Source organism: Patagioenas fasciata, chromosome 26, assembly GCF_037038585.1.
Source record: "Patagioenas fasciata isolate bPatFas1 chromosome 26, bPatFas1.hap1, whole genome shotgun sequence".
Taxonomy (NCBI): domain Eukaryota; kingdom Metazoa; phylum Chordata; class Aves; order Columbiformes; family Columbidae; genus Patagioenas; species Patagioenas fasciata.
The window spans coordinates 7,316,250-7,339,809 of NC_092545.1; the positions used below are offsets into that span (position 1 = coordinate 7,316,250).

General features: G+C 58.2%; 1 protein-coding gene across 10 annotated transcripts in view; it reads right to left on the reverse strand.

Annotated features, from left to right (window-relative positions):
• The window catches only part of ZMAT4 (zinc finger matrin-type 4), a 48,519-nt gene extending 25,528 nt beyond the window's left edge, over positions 1-22,991 (reverse strand). For 4 of the 10 annotated variants that reach the window (XR_011735861.1, XR_011735860.1, XR_010652827.2 and 1 more), the window contains exons 1-2: positions 19,804-19,955; positions 7,108-7,209 (exon numbers count right to left, since the gene is read on the reverse strand). Coding sequence is in view for 7 of the 10 variants with exons in the window: in XM_065856832.2 (XP_065712904.2) it covers positions 7,108-7,209 (102 nt within the window). In the remaining 3 variants the exon portion in view is untranslated. Of the gene's footprint in view, positions 1-7,107; positions 7,210-19,803; positions 20,084-22,770 lie in introns of those variants that run through there. The other 6 variants (XM_071799398.1, XM_065856834.2, XM_065856835.2 and 3 more) reach the window with 5 other exon arrangements.
• Positions 22,992-23,560: the final 569 nt, after the last annotated feature.

Consider the following 23,560-nt stretch of genomic DNA (forward strand, 5'->3'; position numbering starts at 1 on the left):
ATTACAGGTTTGGACACTGATTTGATTACACATAAAGCTGATTACTAACAATCTATTCAGCCAAGCAGCCCCTAACTCATCTGGTTGTCTCTAACCCGCCACCACACCTCCCCGCTCGCCAAGCCAGCTCCACGCGTGGGTCCCTGACCAGGGACACAGACGGGTGCACGTGGCCAGGAGCCCCCAGCAGCTTCGCCCAAATCCCCATCGCTGCAATTTTAAAAATGCAAAAAACAAGATTTCAGAAGCTTCAAGTCAAGCAAACAGCAGCGACCGGCTGCAGCCGCACGAGGTCAAAGCATCCTGCCCAAGCCTGACAACTCAAATTACATCAACATTGCGGTTGCTTCAGCCACCTTCCTAAGAGAAAAATCTCACCCTCTGGATGCCCCTTCCCAGCGCGCTGCCAAGGGAGAGGGGACACGGGTCAGTTCGCCCACAGCCAGCGGATGCCGAGCAGCTGCAGCTCAGGGCTCTCGGCTCAAGCCATCGGGCGCCGGAGCTGGAGGCAGATGGACCTCGCTGCTGGCACAGCACCACCGTCCCGGCTCAGCTGGACAGAGGAGCTAACGCACCAGAACGTCCCCGCACACGAGCACAGAGCGGCACACACCGCAGCCGCTGCCCCGTTCCATCCTCCCACGTCTGAATCAAACCCCTCCCAAGCGCACCAGCGCCGGTGGGCGCCGAGAGCCGCGCGCCCGGCGCAGCGTGCGGCAGGGCCTGTCACAGCTAGGAACGGTGCCTTGAAACACCTGGAACCCACATCCACATGGGCTGCGCGTTTGAGACATCAAAGGGAAGTCCGAGTGAACACCTGGAACAACGAGGTCCCCTCCTGTGCGCCGGGAGCAGGCGGGAGCTGCAGGGACCTCTGGGGACGCTCGGCTGGGACGGGTTGGTCTTGGGTTAATGTGACGTCCCTTGTGCCTCTCCATTACTGCTACCCCCAGGGTCTCATTCCCCGTGCATTTTACTACTATGCTGAAAATACCTTTGAACTTTCAGCTATTTTTAGCCAGAAACGGGACTCTGCACAGAAGTGCCTTGGAAGGGAGCTCTACGATAGGGCTTTATCTGCTCTTGCTGCTATTTAGTGATAGATTTAGACACTGAGAGTGCATTAAAAATAATGTTTAGCCATTAGCGTTGACAACAGAGCAGTCACACGGAGCCCTGTAAAGCCTCACTGAACCTGTGGTGGTTTCCCGGAGCACAGCGTGACCCAGCCGCTCGCGCTGGGCGCTGACTCCGCGCACCGCGCCCAGCACCGGCAGCAGGGCACCCCCCGCGACACCAGCGCCCGCCCAGCTCTTCGCGTACAATGCGTGGCCACCTCAAAATACCGTAACGGCTGCTGTAGGCACGACACGCACCGGGTACCAAGGCAAGTTCTACGTGTGCACACGAAGGACAGAACGGCACCTCCATCACCTTTAGAGCTGAACCACAGAAAAGTTTTCTTTAGCCTGTTTTTTTTTTAATCCTCAAGCCAAAGTTCTCCTACCAAACATCAGCACAATCTGCAGAATAACAGCAACGTTTGAGCAGGTATCAAAAACTGTGCAGCACATGTGCCCCACGGCAGAGCAGGTTCCCAGCAGATGCGGGAAGGACACAGGGACACGGGCAGGACATCCCCTCCTCCCTCATCCCCCGGTGTTCACACGTCCCTGTCACCAAAGCACGCCGCGAGCCGGCAGGTGAGCAGCCGCGCACCGGAGAGCACTGCCAGCAGGCGCCGCATCCCCTGCGCTAACACACCCAACACCGGCAGACCCCGGCCCACGGCCCCACGGCCCCACGGCCCCCGGGCCGCCTCTATTTCAGCCGAAGCACGTCCCCTCCCCTCCTGCCCCCTGAAACACCTGCAGCTTCCCAGGCGAGGAGCTGGCACCAGGCAGAACATTCCAGCTCCTCGTGTTCTAGTGCAGCATTTATTTTGTTAAATAGAGTGTGTGCTCTTGCACTGCATTAATATTTCAGACACAGGATTGCCTTTCTGAGCACACACATCTCGATCCTTAAGGCGCTAATGTGCCAATAGTAAACAATGTTTATTATGCCTTCAGACAAGCCATCATTTTGTGCGGTTTCCCAGAGAAGGGCGGCCGACTGGCAGCAGATTAACCCGAGCACCGTTCCGGCCCCGCGCAGACTGGGAGCACGGATGAGGATGAAGATGCCGAGAGCGCTCGCCCGCCCGCGCCGCAGACAGGGCGAGCGACTCCAAGGGCGCTCAGCTCCGCCGGAGCCAGAGGGCACAGCACTTGATTTGTTCTCCCCAGTCTGCTCTGCACTTGAATGTTAATAAACTTCGCCTCTGCCCTCTCCCGGCCACTTGGGCCCCCCCACCAGCACTTACGCATCCTTCCTTCATCTACAAGGTGAACCAACGGCACCGTCCTGGGCTTCGTTTCCAACAGACCCCGCGCACCTCTGCATTTCAAATGAAAAAGCAAAGCGCCATCTGAACACCTGAAGCAATAGAGACTACAACAGAGAAAAGTGCTATAGCAGCCTAAGAAGCAAATGCGGTGATGAATATGCAGCTCAGGGTGGAACCTGAGAGCAACTTTGCATATTTGGTAATTTTGCTGCAGGATTTTCAAGGAGAAACTTGAAAATAGATGTTAACATCCTCCTAATGGCTGTAAACACTTCATACAGGGACGAGGACCCAGAGCTAACTAAGAAAGCTCAGCTGTTTAAAATCAGAGAGCCCGTCTCAGGGCGGGAAGGAAGCGCTAACGGGCGGGCGGTTCAGAGAGCACCCAGCAGCAGGCGCTCCCGCTCCCGGGAAGGGGAGAGGCAGAAGCACAGCGAAGGGAAGGCTCCTCTACGCAGCACAGCCCTCAGTCGCGCTGCAGCACCCCGTGCCTTCTCCTGTTCCGCAGGCGCTGTGGCGCCGGCTGCCGCCCCAACCCCTGCCCTGCCCGCTCCCTCCCCGAGCGCGGGCGCCTTCGAGGGCCGAACGGCATCTGAATAGCAACGCTGTGTCGATAAGGTCACAGGAGCCTGATGCAGGAACCCTCTGCTCCGAACCCCGGCCTTTTGGTGGCCCTACCGTGCCCTCAAAGCAGGCTCTGCGTGGGGGTGCGGACTCCAGGTGGCTCCCTTCTGTTCTCCCACCCACGGATGTCGTTTAAAAACAAAACAATTCAGTCTCTGCATTTCAAAGTTGTGTTTGAAAGGCACAAGTGCCTGTGCCATCAAAGTAGAGCCAAAAGGTCGATGGCTGAGAGGCGCTCACAGTCTCTGGGGCTGGCGCAAAGTGGCGCAGGAGGAGGACGTGTCCCTCGCCACCTTCCCCCCCCAGCGCCGGCAGGAGGCGGCCGAGGCAGGAGCATCACGCACATCTGGGCACCCTCCACCAGCCAGCACCGCACATCTGGCCGCAATCGCCTGGAGCCGACCGCATCCCTCGCCCTCCTCCGTGATGCTTTATCTCATCGGCCATCCCCTCTGTCCTTGCTCCTCCACAGGGAAACAGAGCCGATGCACCCGGGGGACGCCTGGCCGCACAGCCAGCTGCTGCCTCGCAGGGCTTTCATCGGGCATCCGCATTTGGATGCTGCGTTCCAGCACAGAAACAGGAAGGGAGTTTTCTGACACTTCGGGTGGCAGATTAAGATATCAATTTGCTTTAAGAATTAAAATATTCAAATGCACAATCTTTCGGGCATTGACAACAACCAGTAAGATCCGTCCCATCTCTTTCTTACGCTGCGCAGAGCGAAGCGGCAGCTTTACCGCACCCTCCCGTGACACTCGGCACCACAGCGCAGGGAGCTCGTTATGGCATTTTCTCATTTGCAAAGAACCGCAACCCTGCAGCCTCACCACAGCCAGCGGGCTCGGGTCAGGTCTGCCCAGGGTGGGCGCCGGCGCTTTCAGGGCATGGGAAGGACAGCGAGGCGCTGCAGATCCGTCGGACCACGCAGCGACACGGTTGCGCAGAACACACAAAATAAGGGCAGTATTTTGCTGTATGTCAAGCCAGAAGCAAAAATGTGCTGCAAATACTCTGATTCTTTTGTCGTTTTTCCACTACACTTGCCCTTGGAAATAATACCGCTTAATATTGTGTGACTGACATCAAATTATTCTTTATTCCTGGCAAAATAGTACAAAAGAAAATAAGAGTTATTGGTTGATGATTCGGAGAAGGAGACGAGACAGCGATTGGAACTGACTATTCCTGTTTGGCAAGATAAACCATCCCCCTCTCATACGCTCCTTCCCGTTTTCTGACAGAAATGTCTTACTCTGCACGCACGAAGGAGCCAGGACTCCAGCGCCTGGCGCAAAGGCTGCAGATGCGACGGGGCTGCGCTACAAGGCAGCAGACAGGTCTCCGTTCACTGACCTGCGGCGAGGGCTGGCACTTTGGGACAGGGCGGCACTCGGGTTCATTCAACACCGCGGGTCCACACCAGCAGCCATGCTGCGAATGCTGGTGTCATAGAGGCGAATACTCTGAGCACAGGCGTGACCTGGTCTCCTGGCCGGGAAGACAAACACCTGAGCAGGTGTCTGGGAAAAAACAGCCTCTGCGCTTGCGGGCAAACGCTCAGACCTGACTCCTTATGCAACAGCATCAGAGCAAGAATTATTCGCAGAAATTATTCTCCAATAGTTTTCCATTATTAATGTACATGGAAAACAATCATATAGCCTGGTCCGCTGTCTGATGGGAAAAGAGGCCGAGTTCACCCAGCGAGTGACTCACTACAAGTGACTTGCTCGGGTCTCCGTCCAGCTCGTGTCAGGAAGGAGCCGGGAGCGCTGCAGAGCAGTTTCCCCGCACATCTGCAGTCAGAGCACACGGCCGGGGAAGCTCCGGCCAGGCTGGATGCTGCGCCGCGCTGCCGGCAGCCCCGCGGCTCAAAACACCGCGGTCCGGCTCCACCGGGCCGGCGAGAGCCCGCGGGGAGGCCTCCATCACCCAGCACCGCCTTCCCCGCAGACCCCGGGGCAGATTTTCAGCCCCTCGCCATGTCTGCAGCTTTCTTGGGACGGGCACACGGAGAACACGTGTGGGGCTCCAGAGCGGCGAGCAGAACAGACGCTCCAAGGCATTGAGGTTCCTGTCCAGAACAGAGGTGGCTGCGGGGACATGGCACAGCCACGGGGACATGGCACAGCCGTAGGGATATGGCACAGATATGGGGACGTGGCACAGCCATGGGGACACGGCACAGCCACGGGGACACGGTACAGCCATGGGGACACGGTACAGCCACGGGGACACGGTACAGCCATGGGGACACGGTACGGCCGTAGGGATATGGCACAGCCACGGGGACACGGTACAGCCATGGGGACACGGCACAGCCGTAGGGACACAGCACAGCCACGGGGACACGGCACAGCCACGGGGACACGGCACAGCCGTAGGGATATGGCACAGCCACGGGGACACGGCACAGTCATAGGGATATGGCACAGCCATGGGGTCACAGCACAGCCATGGGGACACGGCACAGTCGTAGGGACACGGCACAGCCACGGGGTCACGGCACAGCCACGGGGACACGACACAGCCACGGGGACACGGCACAGCCACGGGGACACGGCACAGCCACGGGGACACAGCATAGCCACGGGGACACGGCACAGCCGTAGGGACACGGCACAGCCACGGGGACACGGCACCTCCTGTCTGCGGGGCCGGCAGAGCAGCCCCGGGCCGCGCGGGACAGCCCCGCTCGCTGCCCTCCCTCTGCTCCGCCGGCGCGGCCCGGCAGCGACATTTTTGTGCCAAATGTCGACAGCGTCTGCCGGGATTTCACGGGGGATGACAAATGAGCACAACACCTCGCGCTAGCAGCGTACAACAGAAAAGCGTGTTGTTTTCCACATTTCCAAAACATCTGCTATGAATTAATGATTCAGCTCATACCGACGGTTACAGGCGCAGAAGAAAAGCGATTGGCTGAGCACCCCATTGCTCCCCAGTCGCTGCTCCCGTTTCTGCAGCAATGCTTCTGCCTCCTGTAGACTGAATTTGGCATCTGCAGCACCGTTCATCAAGACCTGGAAGACGTCCCTAAAGCTGCAACCTCAGGCCACTCCGCAGCGGCTGCCAGGGACCGCGCGGCACGGCCGGGCAGCGGACGAGCACCGCGGGGGGCGGCCCAGGAAACCCCCCAGAACAGACCCGAAAGCGCCTCACGAGCCAGCGTGCATTGCTACCCGCACTGCTCATTAACGCGGCACAGCCTCCTTGGACGCTGGACATTGATCGAGCTGCTCGTGTGTCTGCAGGGGCCACTCAGACAAACGCCTCCCCATATGTACATCACCAAACACTCGAACCAGACCAAAAGTTTGGGGAAACCTCACCTTCCAGGGCTGCCAACACAGACTCTGAGTTCGTTGAAACACTGCAGACACTGAGAGTCTTGGTGTGACCAAAAGCAGCGGCGACACGCAGCAAAGCCACGCAGAACCCACGAGTCCTTCGTCCCTCCTCATCCTCCTCCCGCAGGGACCGGCCCGTGTCCCTTGTCCCTGGGAGCAGCTGCCCAGCCTGGGACGGGCACCGCGTTTCACTTTCTCAAAGGATTTCTCACAGCAGCATATCCCTCAGTAATTTCCTCCCTTGTTTAATAGGAACTTATTTAATTTTGTTTTGAAGATATGCAGTGCTGTTAATTGCTGTTCTAACGTGTCTCTAATATATCCTAATTGTTTATGGCTTGCCTGCCTCTTAAGTGCTTAAGTACATTCACAAATACTAATCTATTCTCTGCACAGTGATTCCAACTTAGCAAAGCACAGTGCAGCACATTGAGTATAAAAACTTGAGTTTGCTCTGCTGAACTCCTACTTGACATCCTTGCCAGCCACGTCCCTTGGAAAACCAGCTCTCGGTCACGGTCAAACCGCAGCCTGACCCTGCAAATTCGGGCAGAACTACAGACCAGATGTTGCAGCAACATCATCGACAGAGCACGAGGCCACCAGTAAAAAGTCTTTCGCACACGGAGCTCTCGGAGCGGAGCTCCACGCGTGGGTGCAGCCGCCGGTCAGGAGGGCGGCAGCTGAGGCCCCGGAGCTCGAGCCACGGACCGCGGGAGCCGGGTACCCGGAGCCTCCTACCTCATAATGGGCCACGCGCTGGGACTCGGAGATGAGCTGGGCGCTGCACACCCTGCAGTAGCTCTCGGTGAACAGCTCCTGGTCCACGTCGGAGGATTTCATCTGTTCACAGCAGAGACAAGAGACAAGGAGCAGAATCAGTCACAAAAGGCGGCCAGGACAGGGTGTGTTTGACGAGGGCCCCGTGGACACACATCACTTATGGCTCGAAACATGCTTAAGCATTTTTGTGCAACACGAAAGCTGATAAACAGTTTTCTATAAACCGCAAACACCACTGGGAGCTGGAGGAAGGTGTTTCTAGGCTGGAAGGGCGCTCTGCTGTGTTTCTCAATTTAGAATTGCTCGGGTGATTTGCCGGGCGGTGCTGCTCTGGAGCAGCTGTTGAAGCGTCCGTGTGCTCCCAGCTCCAGGGGACACTGCGGCCAACACCCGGCCCACGGGGGACCTGGCTCGCGGGATTCTCCCGTTCTCCGCTCACACCTCCCTCTCAACAGAAGCAGCTGCAGGTGCCCAGCTCCGAACTGACAGCCGGGCAGCCCAGCAGCAAGGTCGGGGTTCAGAACAGACCCAGCCTGGCAGAGCCAGGAGACACCCGAGCAGCCTCACAGCCAGGATGTGTAAAACCAACCAAACAGAACAGGGACAATGGACACCAACGCCTTCCGGCCAGTGCCACGATAACGGCCGCTAATTCACAGTCTCCCGGTCTGGGGAAATCGACTTCCCCCAGCTCCAGGAAGAGGTTTATCCTTTGTAGTCTGCGAGACAAAAGACACAGCGCTCAGAGCCCCTTTGCTGGTGCCCTTGCTCTCCAATTCTGCAGAGACATTCGCTTGTTTTCGCTCGCGATCTGCCCAGGTTTAATCTCCATTTCCTCTGTCTAGAGAAATGCTGCATTGAGAAACTTTCAAAGGCACCAAAAGACAATTTTAGGAGCACAAGAAGTGTTGCAAAATTGCATCAAAGGCAAAATAAAGTGGAGGAAAGAAATCTCGCTTAAATAAAACAGACTGAAACATGGCAAGCTAAAGAATCTCATTAAAGCTCAACTCAGCAACCAAGACAGAGGCAGGCAGGTAACACCTCTTCATTTGCATGCAGTTCGCCATGCTCGCAGTTCAAACTCTCACTGCAAAAATCAGAGTAAATCAAAAGCTGCTCAGTGTGAGCTTAGCCCTTCATGCTCTGATAACAGATCCCAGGTCTGTTCTCCCTCTGACGTGTGCACGCGAACGGGGTTGCTGTCCCCCCTTTACAGCAGCAGGGGCTGAACAGCCTTTCCAGGAACAGCATTCAGTGCCTTCTCCAGGCAGTAACTCTGCACAGCTATGGGACTTTCAGCCTCAATATTGCCCGTTGGGTTTTATCTGCCATTGTTACTACACAAGGCTGCAATGCATCGCAACAGGCGCACACAGTGACTACACTGACAACGCGAACGCTGCGCAGCGCGGCTCACACAGCCACCCAGGCTGCCTCATCCGCCCCTCTGGGGGCGCAGACCCCCAGACGAGCATCAGGAGCACAGCTGCAGACCGGGGGCAGCAGGAGCATCCCCGGCGTGACGTCCCCGCGGGAACCGGGGATTCGCACCCTTCGAGACCACGGAAAGGAGCTCTGATGAGCAGCAACTCCTCGCGCCGTGGGCTCGTGGCCAAAGGCCGATGGCGGCTCCTGGCCCTGGCACGGCCACCGCTCCGAGCCGGTGCCGATGGCACCTGCGCGTCACCGCACCCTCTACAGCACCGGGCTGACTCCAGACACAAAGCCCTGGAGAAGGAAAACAGCTTTGTTGTGTGGGTACCTGACCTAAAAACAGCGCTTTCTCCTGCTCCAGAAAAGCTCATTTTCCCCACTCTTTTGTCTCAGATACACTCTGCATTACTATTTTGTGGGTCAGTCCTAGCAGTGATTTATTAACTTCTTCCGCCTGTAAGTGTCATAAAGGGAGTTCATAAGCAATTAATATTTATGTATTTCCAATCACTTAATTCCACTCTGACTCTCCTGCCTACACGTGCCCAACGGCTCCTGGAGCCCGAGGCGGATCCTGACCGCCCACCCCGCCCCGCCAGAATGGGGCAGAGGGGCTGCTCCCCAGCCAGCAGCGCAGCGTGGCCGCCACCACCACCGGGTGCTCAGGTGCTGAGCGCGGAGGGACACGGCCCCTGCTCGCGCTCAGGGGCTTTCCTTGCTGAGAGCGGGAGAATCAACGTGCGGCCGGCAGCCGTGCGGGGGCTCGACCCGTCCAGCCCAGCGGCAGCGCTCGGGCTGCACATCTGGGTCCGAACATCTACACGTCTTGGTCCCCTCCTCAGGCGGGGACATGAACAGGGGGTCTCCACCGCAAACGTTCTGTCTCCTTTCCGTGGGTTCGTTATTGTCTGCTCTGCTGGCACTGTTGATGTCCCCTCCCCATGTCAGATCAGTGACCTCTGCAATGTCAGCTCAGCACCTCCATTCATCAGAGGCTTCGTTTTAAACACCTTGTGCCATATGGCTCTGATTCTCCTCAGCAGCTCCAGTGACTGTAACAGCTTAATGACAATCAGCTTGATGGAGCTGACTCCAGTTTTTGGCAACTGCTGGAAAGATGTCAACTAAGTCGCACTACATTTCAGAGGACAGCAACGCACATTTTGACATCGCAGACACACTCGGAGCCAGCTTGCTTTGCACCAGCCGGCTCCCACGGGACACGGGCGCGTGCTGGACGCGCACCTGCCGGAACGGAGGTGACCGAGCGCGTTCGCAGCCCAGCCCCGGAGGCCCGGCTGGTGCTGGTGGGTGCGACCGCACACCCTTGGCTCCTTCAGCCACCCCCGTGGGGCTGCACCAGCACCTTCTGCACGGGCCCGTTTTTCCCGCTGTGCAATCAAGGACAAGGAGCGCTACAGGAGAAAGCACTGAGATTCAGCAACTTGCTTTCCTCCTTATCCAATTTACTCTGAAGTACCTTCCCCAGAATTAACAGCTTCCGAAACCTCCGTATTGGAGCCCTAGAGAAGTGGCGACTGAGCATGTGCACGAACGCCAAATGCAAACAACAAGCCAAAAATTAGATGTCCTGATTTTCATGTTACGAATTATTTGTGGCTTTTGCTACTGTCAGTCTCCCGTGGATCAACATCTCACGTAACATTTCCTGGTTTCTCCTCTTGTTTAATTTGTCTTGCAATAAAAAGAAAGAAGTCTTTGCTAATAACTAACGTGCTTTCGGCAGCTCCGTCACTGCTCGGACCACGAGGCGTCTGAAGGCGCGCACAACGCTGCCGTTTCCAGCGCCTCATTTCCCAGCACCACCAGCACGAGGGACGGGCCCGGACGATCCTGCCTCCCAGAGGTGGTGCTGCTGGGTCCCTGCACACAAGGTGCTCAGTACAAGCCACATCCTTAGAAGGCGTGCGTGCTATTTTCAATTTTTCCTGTTCTCTTGCCAAACCAAAGATGCTCCATGACCCTCCAGCTGTGCTAAACATCTGCCGCCACTGTCAGGCTTCACCTTCCCTGCAATTCCTGTTTGTCTGGGGTTTATCTGCCATCTCCCTACCCCCTCCATTCCTCAAATCCTCTCCAGAGTCAATTTGCTTCACTTCTGCATCCAGCCTTTGATGCATTTTGACACGCTTTATTGGAGCCTTGAAAATCAGAACAAGATTGCGTGTGGCATGGGCTGGGGAGCAGGAGAAACCCTGCACGTGTCTGCTGCATGTGTCAAAACACAGAGGAGAGGCTGCAGAGAGCAGCACGGAGACGGAGCCTCAGCACGGACGAGTCCCACCCCGAGCGTCCCCAGCGCCCCATTCGCGCGGCTTCCCCGGCACCAGCAGCCAGAGCGCTCCTTTGCTGGGGCCTGCTCCACAGTGCTTGCCAGGACTGGGAACAGGACACTCAGTGACAGAGCAGGGGAGCTGCCAGGAGTCCCAGCTCCTCACCGGGTACCATTTACAAATCGCAGAACCAGGCAAGAAAACGCAATCATGAACGCGTCAGGAAAAGCAGCGGCCCCTGTCCAGAGGGAAGCCACGAGGTGCGGGTGGTGCCTTCCAGGCAGAAGAGTGGCCAAGCCAAGGCTCGGGGGTGCACGATGCTCTGCACCCCACGGCACAGCGCAGCACACGGAGGGGCAGGGAAACCCAGCCGGTGCCCTCCCGACCCAGCCCGTCCGAGGCGGGAGCAAAGGACACAGCCAAGGAAACCGCAGGCGTGCGGATTCAGAGAGCAAAGAGCTGCGAGTGCAGCAGAGCGAGCCCTCCTGGCCACGCTGCCCGGGGGTGGCGGGGAACGATGCTGCAAGTTCAGCAGGAGCTACGCTGCAGTTCTGAGAGCGGCGCCATCCCTTCCCTACAAACACACTACTGCTTAGACACACGAACTGTTCTAATTATTCACACCACATCAGCTGGCAGGATTTAATTGCAAACATGCGCTGACTTGAATAAAAATACATTTTAAAAGGTAGATTGATATATTGTGACTGCTTTAGTAGAGTTTGTAGGAACTGAAAGAAGAGCAATCACATGTCGTGCCTCAGGGCATTACCTCTGCGTCCTGCACACCTCAAGGACCGGGCTTTGGCCCAGCCGGGCAGCACAACTCAGCCCCTTCGCAGCAGGGACAGCCCAGAAACACCCCTGAAAGAAGGGCTTAAAACAGACCCCCCAAACTCCAGCACAGGCTGTGCTCCGAGCTGGGCGCTGGGTGTACCCAGATGGCAGAGGGGAGCTCTGGCAGCTCCCGCGGTGTCCCCAGCCATGAGCGCCCCACTGTCCCAGTCCCTCTGGGGACCCACACCCCCCGTGCCCCCCCGTGTCCCCCCGCGTCCCCCGCAGCACCGGGGCGTCGTGGGGCGGGCAGCGCGGGGCGCAGCGCGGCGCCTTGCGGGCTGGCACGCTGCAGAGCCAGGGCTACCATGTGATGCTCGCGGTTGCTATGGAAACGGCGGTTTCTCAGGAAAAGAGGCATAAATAGGCTCCCGGGCTCCCCGGAGCGCGGTCCCCGCCGCCGGGCTGCCGGCACCCCGAGAGACGGGGTCGCTGCCGCCCTGGCCAGCCTGTCCCCGCGGTCGGTGCCGGGGCTGCACCGCGGCAGGAGCCGGCGCGGGGGAGAAGCCGGAACCGGCTCACATGCAGCCTCTCTGCAATTACAATCAGGACACCACATTTATTTTTGGATAAGCAGGACCTACTTTTTCCTGTGGCTCCCTAATAACGTACAAAACAGTGGGAAGCGAGTCAAGCCGAGTCCGGCGCCTGCAGCTCGAAGCCTCTGGTTCTTTGCATAATCAGAGCCTGTCACTCCCCATCAGCCTCAGCTCAGAAACCCAAGAGGCAAAGCCATGTAAGGTGGCAACGAGCTTAGAAGAAGCCTTCAGAGAACAAATCCGTCCATCACTGAGGGGGATTATTCTAGTACTGGATTCTTTGATAACAGCCTGCGCTCGGGTCCAGCCAGCCAAGCTAAAGCACCTTTACCAGAACCAGCTTCAGCCTCAGCAACACGAACCCCAAATCAGTTTAACGTCACCGCTCGCCTGCTCCCGGCGCTAACGGCTCCGTGCCCGCAGAGGTTACCGAGGGCAGCGGGAGCAGACGTGGCGCTGGGTGCCCGCGGTGGCTGAGCCCCCTCCCAGCCCCCGCACACCCCCAGTGCCACCCAGGAGGGCCAACAGGGGCTGCCGAGCAGCGCTCAGGACCCTCCCGTGGGATGATGGAGGCACTGTGCTCCCTTCGGCCACAGCCCCCCTGCTACAGCAGAGCTCTTTGTAGCCCACGACATCATTTAGAACCAAGACACGGGAATGCAAACGGTTTTTATCTAAGTCCCCTTGTCAGCACGGCACGGCCAAACCCCTGGCCCGATTTAGTTGCACATCCAAAGTCCACATCCTCTAAAGGGTATCAGCAATTTTCATTAAACTTCTTCATATTATCACGTAATCTGTCAATTACCTTTGTGTGCAACAGCAAAAAACAGGGACCTCTACCTTCAGTAAAACAGAAGACATTTGCATCCTTCCTGCAGCCTTCCTGTCGGCCAGAGAGGGAAAAAGGCTGAAAAATGCTCTTCATATATTCTGCAAAACCAAAAAACCTCTGTGGTTTGCCGGGGTGGGAAAGCAGCTTTGTGTCCTGCGCACACAGATCCAAACTCCCACAAAAGGGCAGACTTTCCTGAGAAGGGGACTGAGGAGACGCCTGAGCTTTCCCCTCGCCAGGAGGCAAGGGGTCAGAACCTGGCGGTACAGGGTTTCCAGGGACGGGAACACATCCACCAGGTAACACCAAACCCCAAAGCAAAGCGTCACCTGGCACTATCAGAGCAGACGAGAGGGGAACCCTCATCACAGCGTGAGTTATTCCCAAGAACACCGGACGTAACGGGGCTCACCGCAACCCGTGTCAGCCGGCAGAGATGACCTGAAACAGCCCCACGGCCCCCTCGGCACAAACAGCAACAGAGCCGGCTCTGAAACCAGAACCGGCCCTGGAGACGTGAGAGCGCCGGGAACAGCCCACCCTGCACAAGAGCCTGGAACTCCTGAAGAGCCCCAAGAATGGGCCCGCGCGAGGGCGGCACCGCAGAGCACCAGGGCCGCACCGCGGAGCACCGGGGCCGCACCGCAGAGCACCGGGGCCGCACCGCGGAGCACCGGGGCGGCACCGCAGAGCACCGGGGCCGCACCGCAGAGCACCGGGGCCGCACCACAGAGCACCGGGGCGGCACCACAGAGCACCGGGGCCGCACCGCGGAGCACCGGGGCGGCACCGCGGAGCACCGGGGCCGCACCGCAGAGCACCGGGGCCGCACCACAAAGCACCGGGACCGCACCGCAGAGCACCGGGGCTGCACCACGGAGCACCGGGGCGGCACCGCGGAGCACCGGGGCGGCACTGCAGAGCGAGCACCGGGGCTGCAGCCGGCGCCCGTTCACACAGCACGGCACATGGAAACCGCAGCAAGAGTCTGACAGTTAAAGGGAGAAAATGAGGGGTCCCCACACTCTGCATGGTTCCTGTCCCTGCCAGGCTCCTGTGAACCAGTCATATGCTTGAAAATTAGATGGATTAATTATTGCTACAATTAGTAGTACCGTGAAGCATCTCTGGTGGCAGGAATAATATTGCCATAAACTCATATAATGGCTCAATATTTTCAAATAAGCAGTTGGATCCACAGTTATCATCTTGACACTTTCACCAGTGACACTGTCGGGTGGAAAACACAAAACTGATTAATTAGCTTTCATTTTAAGTCAAGCCAAGCTCTGTGTCTCTGCCACGCGCGTCACTGAGGCCGCGGCTCCGTGAGCTCACCGAGGAGCAGTGCGGGCGTGCGAGGCACCGGCGTCCCGTGGCGCACGGCCACGGTCTGAGAGCAGACAAGGTGCTCCGGCGCCCAGCCCGCTCTGGCACGGGAACACGGGTGCCGTCGCCAGCACCCCGCGTGCCCAGCGTCACCACAGCGGAGCCCGGCTGCCCAGGCCGTGCCGCGCGGCGACTGCGGCGCTGCCAGACCTGCCCGGAGCCGCGCCGGCCCCAGCACCTTCACCGCGCACAGAGGACGCTCAGGTTTCTGCCTCTCTTGCTAATACCAGCAGATCACATGTGCTTATTATATTTCAAATAATAGAGGAGCTCACGCAGCAGCTCATACAACAGGGGGTTTAACTGATTAATTTACGGCTTCAGAAGCCGTGGGTGTTCAATTCCATCCCGCTCCCGGGGTTTTTGACAAGCCACTCTGGGCGCTGCGGATCCAGCGCTCGGAGCTTTTCCCATTTTCTTTATGTGATGTTGAACCCTGTGTGTGCCTCACATCCACAGCTAGCGCTGGGTGTCACGGCTGTGGCTGCATCCTTCAAGACAGCTTTAAATACCAACGTCTCACTTCGCCACCAAGTCCACCCACTGTTTCTAAGCAGCTGGATCAAATTTAGGAGCAGATCTAAGCTCACAGTGCAGTTCCCTGCATCCCCTAGCACTGGTGCTGCTTTTTGAGAGCCATGCGTGCAGCTGCATCGCACCAGTCGGTGGGCGGCCAGGGCAGGTACCCTGTGGGATGCATACACAAGTAATATGGATGCCATATATAAGCAAGTAGATCAAAGCAGCGGGCAGGTGACACCTCTAGGGCCTCAAGCACAGAGGCTGATAACACTGAAAAGGTTTATTCGTATTCCCACACCTTAAGGATTTGTTTCCCCAACAAACATGCATCAGCAAGAAGCAGGTCCAAGCTTAACTACATCTTCTACCCCATTTCCCCTTTAACAAGACAAATTAAATCTATTTCTGCTTTGGCATTAAGAGGAGCAATATTCTTCTCCCCTATGGCTTTCCAAATGAAGCTCTTGAAAGCCCTTTTTGAAGCTTCCCGGTTGCATTTCCAGACCTGCTCCCCCTCCGCGCTCCGCAGAAATGGATTAACGAGCCCTTTGAAGCGCTGCTGCCCGCGAGCCGCGCCGGGGCGAGCTCGGCTTTCTGTGGTGTCCCAGGAGGAGGACGGCGACCACCGCTCGCCCTCCAGCTGCCTCCTCATCCCAGAGATGCCGAGGGGTGACGGGGCTGGAGCCGACGCGACCCCGGGCTGGGACGTGGGGCTCCCCCTCACAGCCCACCGTGCACAGCCCCGCGCCCACCGCGTCCCTCTGAAAGCGACGCGCGGCTCCAGAGCGAGCCCCTCGCACCCGGCTCCAGCCCCACACTCCTGCCGCATCCCCATCCCCTGCTGGGCAGGGGGGCAGCGCGGCCAGGGACCACCCACAATATCACGGTCTGGGGGGACTGGCCCCACTCACCTGCAGCAAACAGACCCTTGACTCAGTGCTCCAGACCTGCAAAGTCTCGCAAACACCCGCGGGCTGACCCTCGCTGTACGGGCAAAGCGCTGTCACGGGCCAGCGCGGCGCCGCGCGCGTGGAGAACGCGCGGGGGACAGCAGCGCGGGCCGCGCCGCCACCCCTGCCAGCGCGTTCAAGGCCTGAAAGCTGTCAGGCATTGCACAACAGGCGAGTTTTAATACTGAGAATATTCATCTCCAGCCATTTCTAGTTAATGGAACAAAGCAAACTGTTGAGAAAAATGGGAACATTACAGTAAAAACAACAACAAATTAAACTCTAATGCAATTAGAGAGTAATTAGGGATCTATCCTCTGGGAGCATTTGGGAGCTCTGGGTCTTTCTCAAAATCTGATCTCTCTGCAACTTTATGAAAAAAACCGGCCCGGCTCCCCCCCAGCCCCCGCAAACGCCACCTCCGGCTCTGCGGAACAGGAGGAGGGGGCAGGCAGACTCGTTCGCACCTCTGGGCAGAGCAGAAACGCAGCTGCCAGCAGAACGGGGCGCACGGCAGAAATCACAGAAACGCAAAGACCCAAATGCTCCTGTGCCGGGCTGAGCGGGCACGAGCAGACGGCGGAGCACGAGCGACCCTGGGAGCACCGCCGTCCTGCACGCAGCTCCCACAAAAGCCACAGCCCGGAAAAATATGTATTTAATTCCTCTTGACTTCTGCAGGTCTGTGACTTTCAAACTCACCCCGTATACGCCTGCAGATAAGCACCCGCTGGAGCACATGGCTCTAGCGTGCTGCAGAAGGGAGCAGGATGCCCTTCGGCCACCGGTGTCTACGGGAGGAGCTTTGGCAGCCCACGGTGACATGGGCGCCCCTGACCTGCGCAGTGCCCAGGTTCACCTCTCCCACACCCCACGAGTCTGCAAAGGAGAGCCCGGGATGTTGTTCCCCGGAGGGCAGTGGATATTGAGCATGGTGCCAAAGCGCCCGAGAAACTACAGAACTGAAACCAAGGGGCAAAGCTGCACCACCTCAGTAAGCCAGAGCCTCTCCAGTCTCATCCACAAGCTGCCTGAAGGTCAGAGCTGCACAACCAATACAGCAAAGCCTGGTTCTGCTAAACCTTCCTTCAGTGGATGCAAACACAGTGAAGGCTCTGCAGAGGACACAGCACGGTGCGGCAAAAGCCCTCCCCTCGGCTCCTGACGCTGCTGCTGCCCTGGGGCAGCCCGGTCTGCCCTACACGACTCCCTGCTCTCCAGCAAGGGCTGGTTTTCACACTTTGTAAGGAATAATAAGGCTTCCCCATGTCCTGCTACCTGCCCAGCAGCTGCCAGGGGATGAAGGCACCTGTGCAATGGAGGGAGGTGGGAGCCTTGACCTTCAACTGCTTCTGTACCCAAATCCACCCTTGGGAACAGCAGCAGCCCCATTTTGGCCTAGAAATTGGCCCAGTTCTGATCTCTCAAACCAGTTCTGGATCTCAAGTCACACCTCTTTCCTCGGGAACCTAACCCAGATAAAGTAAGAAACCCAGATCTGGCAGTGCCGGTGCCACCCGGTGCAAGGATCAGCCAGGACCAGCCCCAGGAGCCTTGCCTGTCCCCCTCAGACCCTGCGGCGACCCCTGAGGGGCTTCTGCGAGGGCTCCCGACCGTGGAGAACACTTGCAATGCGAAAGGGCCTGATTCCTGGGTAAACCTCTGGGCAGGGGGAGCAGGCGGTGCAGTGCCATAAATCCCCCAGAGAGAGAAATCCGGGCTGCTGGCTGGGAGCACGGAGCTAAGTCAGCAAGGATCAACGGGCTGAACCAATTCCTTTGCAAACGGGACACAGCAAATAACCCAGATACAGGCAAAGCTCAGCAGAACACCTCCATACACGGACAACACCTTTCCAAGAAGGGCTGGTCAGCAATACCGTGAATAGCTGAGGCGGGAAGCGGAAGGGCAGCAGCGCTCCACCTGCTCTGGGGTGCTCAGCACAGAGAGGGCAGAGCGAGGGAGAAGAGCCCGAGGGAGGAAGGCTGCATGCAGGGGGAAAGGTAAGACCCTGCAACCCAGAGCCAGCGGAAGCGACTTCTGAAACACGCAAACCCAAGTCAGACGGGTACACACAAAATGCCACGCAAACTGCTCCATACAGACAAGGGTCAGCTATCTGGAGTGACTCAGAGTGATCAAGAATGATCAGATAAAATCAGTTGGAGGGGTGGAAATCGATCCAAATTTTGGAACAGTCCCCCCCCAGGATGTGGCCAAAGGGCAGGATCCTCCCCAGGGAAGCGATGCAGGAGGTGCCGGAGCAGGTACAGGGGCCCTGGGATTAGGAGGTTTGTAACCAACAGGTCTGCACTGCTCTGGGAGTAATAAGAGATTCCTGCTCTCCTGTTTCTGATAAAATCGGGGCAAAAGACACGTTTTTACTCTCGAAAGCTCCTGTGCTGCCCTTCCCTCCTGTCCCTTCCTACAGTAGATGAGTCACTGTCTAGCAACCTTTATCAAAATACCTCTTACAAAATCGTTTATCAAGACCCAGCCATTCCCCAGCCCAGCACAGGGCAAGGAGAAGTGGCAAGAGATGCTCCAGGTCACTGTCCCCTTCCTGTGGAACGACGAGAGTTCCAGAGCCAAAGTCCTTCTGCTCAGTGTCCCCTTTCCGTGCCGCCCCCTCCGGCAGCACCCCCTGCTCCCCTGGGCTCCCCTCTCGCATTCCAGAGCCAGTGTTTTGTGTTGTGCAGATGGATACTGCACGTGCTCATGTGAGAACCAACAGCACAATCTCATGCAGAAAATGCAAACTGGTGATTTTTAACCGTCTCTTCAAGGCTTTGCAAACCTTGTTCTTCACCCAATACTGCAGGCTAAGGTCACTTCAACAGCAGAGGAGGGCAAAAGGAGCGTGTGCCGCCCAAAGGGCAGCAGTCGGAGCGTGTTTTACATCAGGAACTGACGGGGCACTGCCCAGATCTGGTGTCACTAATCAGTGCACACAGATCACCAGCAACTGAGGTGGTTCAGGGGTCAGTCACTAGAGATCTCTCATGCAGCCCAAAAAAGCCGTCACCTTGCTCGTGCTGCAACAGGGACAGCTTTTCCTTAGGCTCTCAGACCTATGGACGACTCCAGTGCAACACGTGGGGGTCGCCAGCCCCACGGAGACACACAGGCCGACCCCTTTGCCGGCTGCACAGGCTGGCAGCCACCTTCCCGCGGGTGCCGCAGTGAGTGGGGCCAGGGCAGCCCCCAGGGACCCCAGCCCCAACCCCTGTGCTTGGCCGCCTCCCTGGAAACGTGCTTTTGCTCTCCCAGCGGTGCTGACTTGGGAAGTTCTCCAAACTTCCCAAACAACAGAGAGAATCCCCTTGTTTTCCTGCATCCGCAGGCATCCGTGCTCGCAGCCCGCAGCCCGGGGAGCTCCCTTTCCCACGCTGGGCTGTGGGGGCGCAGGCGCACCGTCCCTCCAGGAGAGGCGCCCCGCGATCCCACCGCCCGCCCGGCGCCGGGGCTGCCCGCGGGGGACGCTCGGACCGGCCGCCCCGCCCCGCCCGGCCCCGGCTCCGGCTCCGGGGGGGCCGCGTTCAGCAAAGGCTCCGCCGGGAACCGTCCCAGCGGGGCGGGGGCAGGGGCACAGCGCACGCTGGTCACCGCGGGCCGGGGGGGTCACACCGGCGCAGGCACAGCCCCCCGGGCCGGAGCGCCCCGCAGGGTCCCCCCGCAGCGGTGCTGGCACCGCCGCACCTGCATCCGGCAGCGGATCGGCGAGCGGAACAGCCCCCCTCCCACCGCCCGCACCGCACCGGGGCTGAACAACCCGGATTTCCCCGTAAACTTTCCTCCAACTCGAATCAACAGCTCCGAGGACCCAGCGCGGCGCCGGCGGGGCCGGTCGGTACCTTCGTGCCGGCGGCGGCTCCAGCGATGCTGCGGGACGGCGCCCACCGCAGCGGCGAGCGCGGGGCTCCGCTCCCCGCCCGGCTCCTCCGGCAGCCCCGGCAGAGTGTGCCGGGAGGCGCTGGGCGATGCTGGGAGGCGCTGGGCCGGCGCTCCGGCTCCTCCCCTGGCAGCATCATTGGCTCCGCCGCGCTCCGCAGGGCCGCACCGGCCGCGCTGCCGCCCTCCGCGTCCACCGGCAGCAGCCTCCCCGGGACCGGCTCCGCCGCCCGAGTCAGGCCCTGGGCTGGGCGGGTCAGGCGGAGGCAGAGCGGCCCGACACAGCGCGGACCTGGGGGCCTGAGGGGGGGTTTCTTCGCTGTGAAAGCACAAGGATGTGCAAATCTGGTTTTCAGGGCGGAGGCTGTGAAAGCTATCACAGGCTCCCGGGGGAACGTATTTTCTACTTTTGCAGATGACGCATTTATTTTAATACCCTGGATTTATGGAGTGAGCACCCACCACACGCAGCACCAAGGGACAGTAGGAGGCAAGACCCCACGCAGGGATGGAGGGCAGAACAGCTTTTTCTCCAAGCCACGGCCAGAGGAGAGCAGATACCAGAGGGAACTGGACAGGCTCCCCGACAAAACACCTCCTACCAGAACTCTCTTTTGCAGAAAATAATCGTGAGGAGTGATTTGTTACTGCCCTCCTTTGTACCAAAGAAAAAGGCTGCCCCATTGCTCTGCCCAATAGAACTGGGCAGTCTCAGCTTTGAACAAAGCACAGGAGTGGGAAATGCAGCTTTTGCTTCATCCCAGCTCTCTGCAAGGGCTCAGGAATGTGTTTACTGGTCCTGAGCTGTGCTTACTTTGGAACAACCTGAAACACATCAAAACGCGGAGGTGTAAAACAGCAGCTGTGATTGATTAATCACAGTAGTGAAGCTGAAGGGTTTGATCATTTTCAACAACTCTTCAACATCTTATTCTCTAAAGAAGGAGAGGTTACTGCAGCCATGGAGCAAAGCAGAGCACAAACCAGAGCCGTTTCCTCCCAGAAAGGCTCTGGATGGGCTGCGCTGCCTCATACGGCGCCTCTGGGAGATGGAGAGAACTCACTGAGCTGCTGGGCTGGGAAGGAAAGGGTCTGACACCCGCACCGGTTCCCGAGAGGTTCGTGTGCCACCTGCTCGGGGACAGCGCTCGCCAGCTGCGGGCCCCATCCTGCGCAGGCTGCCGTCCCTCGGCTGCTCACACAGCGCTTGCCCCTCGGAGCCCCCCGGTCAGGCCAGGTCAGCCCGTTCCTGTCGGTGGGCACGGTCTGGGAGGCTCTTTGCTCTCATTCGTCACCACCATGTCCTCGCTGCCAGAGGGGCCTGCGCAGACAGCCCTGCGAGAAACTCCAACCTGCAAAGGGCATCAGCTCCTCTCCGCCTCGAGAGGGAGGCGCAGACCTTCCCCTTCGCTCGCAGGGAGACGTCGTAGCCCTGCAGCCGTGAATAATTGGATTTCTCACCCAGCCTCCTCGCCCAGAGGAAGCTCACCCTTCCTCACACACATTACAGCTATGAAATATTTCAGATTCCCTGTGTTTTTATGGGAACACTACGTTTTTCCCCTTCCAAAGAGAAAAAAAAATCCATTTATCTCTAATCTGCCCCTGGTGGGCAGACACATGGATTAATTTGCCTCTTCCACCAGCCCACTTCCTCCCAAAGGCTGAGCTAAGCACTGTCCACATCAAGCCCATCGGTACAGTAACTATCATCCCACAGGGCGCGTTAGCAAAATATTTTTCAACCACCAATTAAACACGAAACTGTTATCTGGTCAGCAACTAATTGGCATAAACGTCAGGGTGCTCGGGGAGCCGAGCGCGGCTCCTCGGGTGCAGTGAGGAGCCCACCCGGGCAGCTGCAGCAAACCCGGCACCGGGCAGCGCCTGCTCCTTGGAGACGGGGACCGCTCGGATCCCCTCCGAGGCACGACGCCCTTCACACTTCTCCTTCCCTGACACTCAGCAGGGAAATCAGAGCAGGCAGCAGCAGGTTTTTTGCAGCACAAAGTTTGCTCAGGATGTTTGAAGCACTACGTGCTCCTTCACTGAGGCTTTGGGCCCCTCTGCCAGCTCCGCTGTCTGAAGCCGCCTGAGCCGGTGGCTGACCCCGGCTCCACCGCACTGTTCAACATGCCTGCGGGATGTCCCTAGATGGGTTGCTTTGATTTCCTTCGCTCATCCTCAACTGCAGTTTTTAATCCTCGGGATAACAAAAGGCTGAACTGTTGCTGCCTTCCAGGATCTCAGGCTCTGGCAGAGCATCTTTAGCTCTTTGCATAAGAATTGCAGCACCCAGGGAGCTTAAACAAAGAGCCCCAAGCAGTCTCAGCCTGAAACACTGGGAACGATGCCATCCTTCACACATAGAGGAAGATGTTTGGAAATGCAATTTCCGAGGTCACCTTTTATCATCCAGGCAAACCATGGGCACAACGCTGCTTCTGTCAGCCAGAGCCAGCACAGGGGACCTCCAGCAATTACAAAGCAGCGGTCGCCAGGTTTTCGGCAGGTTCCGTGCCACCCCGGCAGCTGAACCCCGGAGCGGGCAGAGCGGAGCCAGCCGCCCGCCAGCGCCCTGCGAGGGGCCCGGTCCTGCCCACGGTGACGGCAAGGCTCGGTCCACTGATCGCACAGGCTGAAATAATGCTACGCTTTCTTCTGAGAAATCCTCACAGCAAAGCCTGGAAGACGCAGCGAGCCCAGCCAGAAACACATTTCCCCTGTGGTCGCCCTGGCTGCCAGCACACAGACACGCAATTTGTGCCTCACTGGGCAAAATCCAGTGAAGTGTTTAACTCGACTACAGGAGCGTTTCTCAGAGCGCCGCCACCTCACCTGACCCCAGCACCACAACCCCGGCTCCCAGCACCCACCCCCAGCTGCCCGGACCCCCCCGTCTCCTCTTCCCGCAGCCGTCCCCTCCGCACCAGTTCTGCAGGCTCCCGCACGCTGTTTAACGTCGTCAGTCCTTCAGTGCTCCCTCTTTTGGCTGCTGGGGAAGGTTTGGAGTCTCTCCAGGAGATGTCCCAGGTGATCCCCTGAGCTCACATCCAGAGGTGACACCTTTTTGGGAGCAGACAGTTTGCGTCAGTCTGCACACGGCCAGGAAGGGAACTTCCCTTCCAGAAGCAAATTGCTTTCTCTGCTTTGGGCCCCACAACACATATGGCACTAGGAGCCATTTCCACACCCGCCCTAGCCCGACATGCAGGGGACCGTTTCTCTGTCTTGCTATAAATAGTTTCTGAGCAAGGATTAATGACTTCTCTAATTATACCACCATCCGTTGGTGACAGGGGAGCGCTACTGTGCAGATCTCCCAGCCCACTCACCCAGTGCATGCCTGGATTGCTCTGTGCAAAACACACCCGCATGTCATTCCATAACCCAGGGAATATAAAGTCACAAGTGCAGCAAGGAGAAAACATTAAAGAAACATCTGGAAACTACACCTACCCCAAGCTACTAAAAGAAATCCTATCTGCTTTGGGTGGCATCTCACTGAGCTGCATGTCCTCGTGCACATTAGCTGAGATTTGTACCACCTCACAGTACCACTCCTGAGTTAAGAGGAGACTGTTCCACATCAGCTTCCCAGTTAACCCTTGATTTTAAACTGGCTTGCCTTATTTCCCGGGGAACTGCTCGCTCTCTCCTGCTGGAAGGAGCGCTTTTCCCTGCCCGCGGGGCCCGGCTGCACCAAGGCTGATCCCGCGG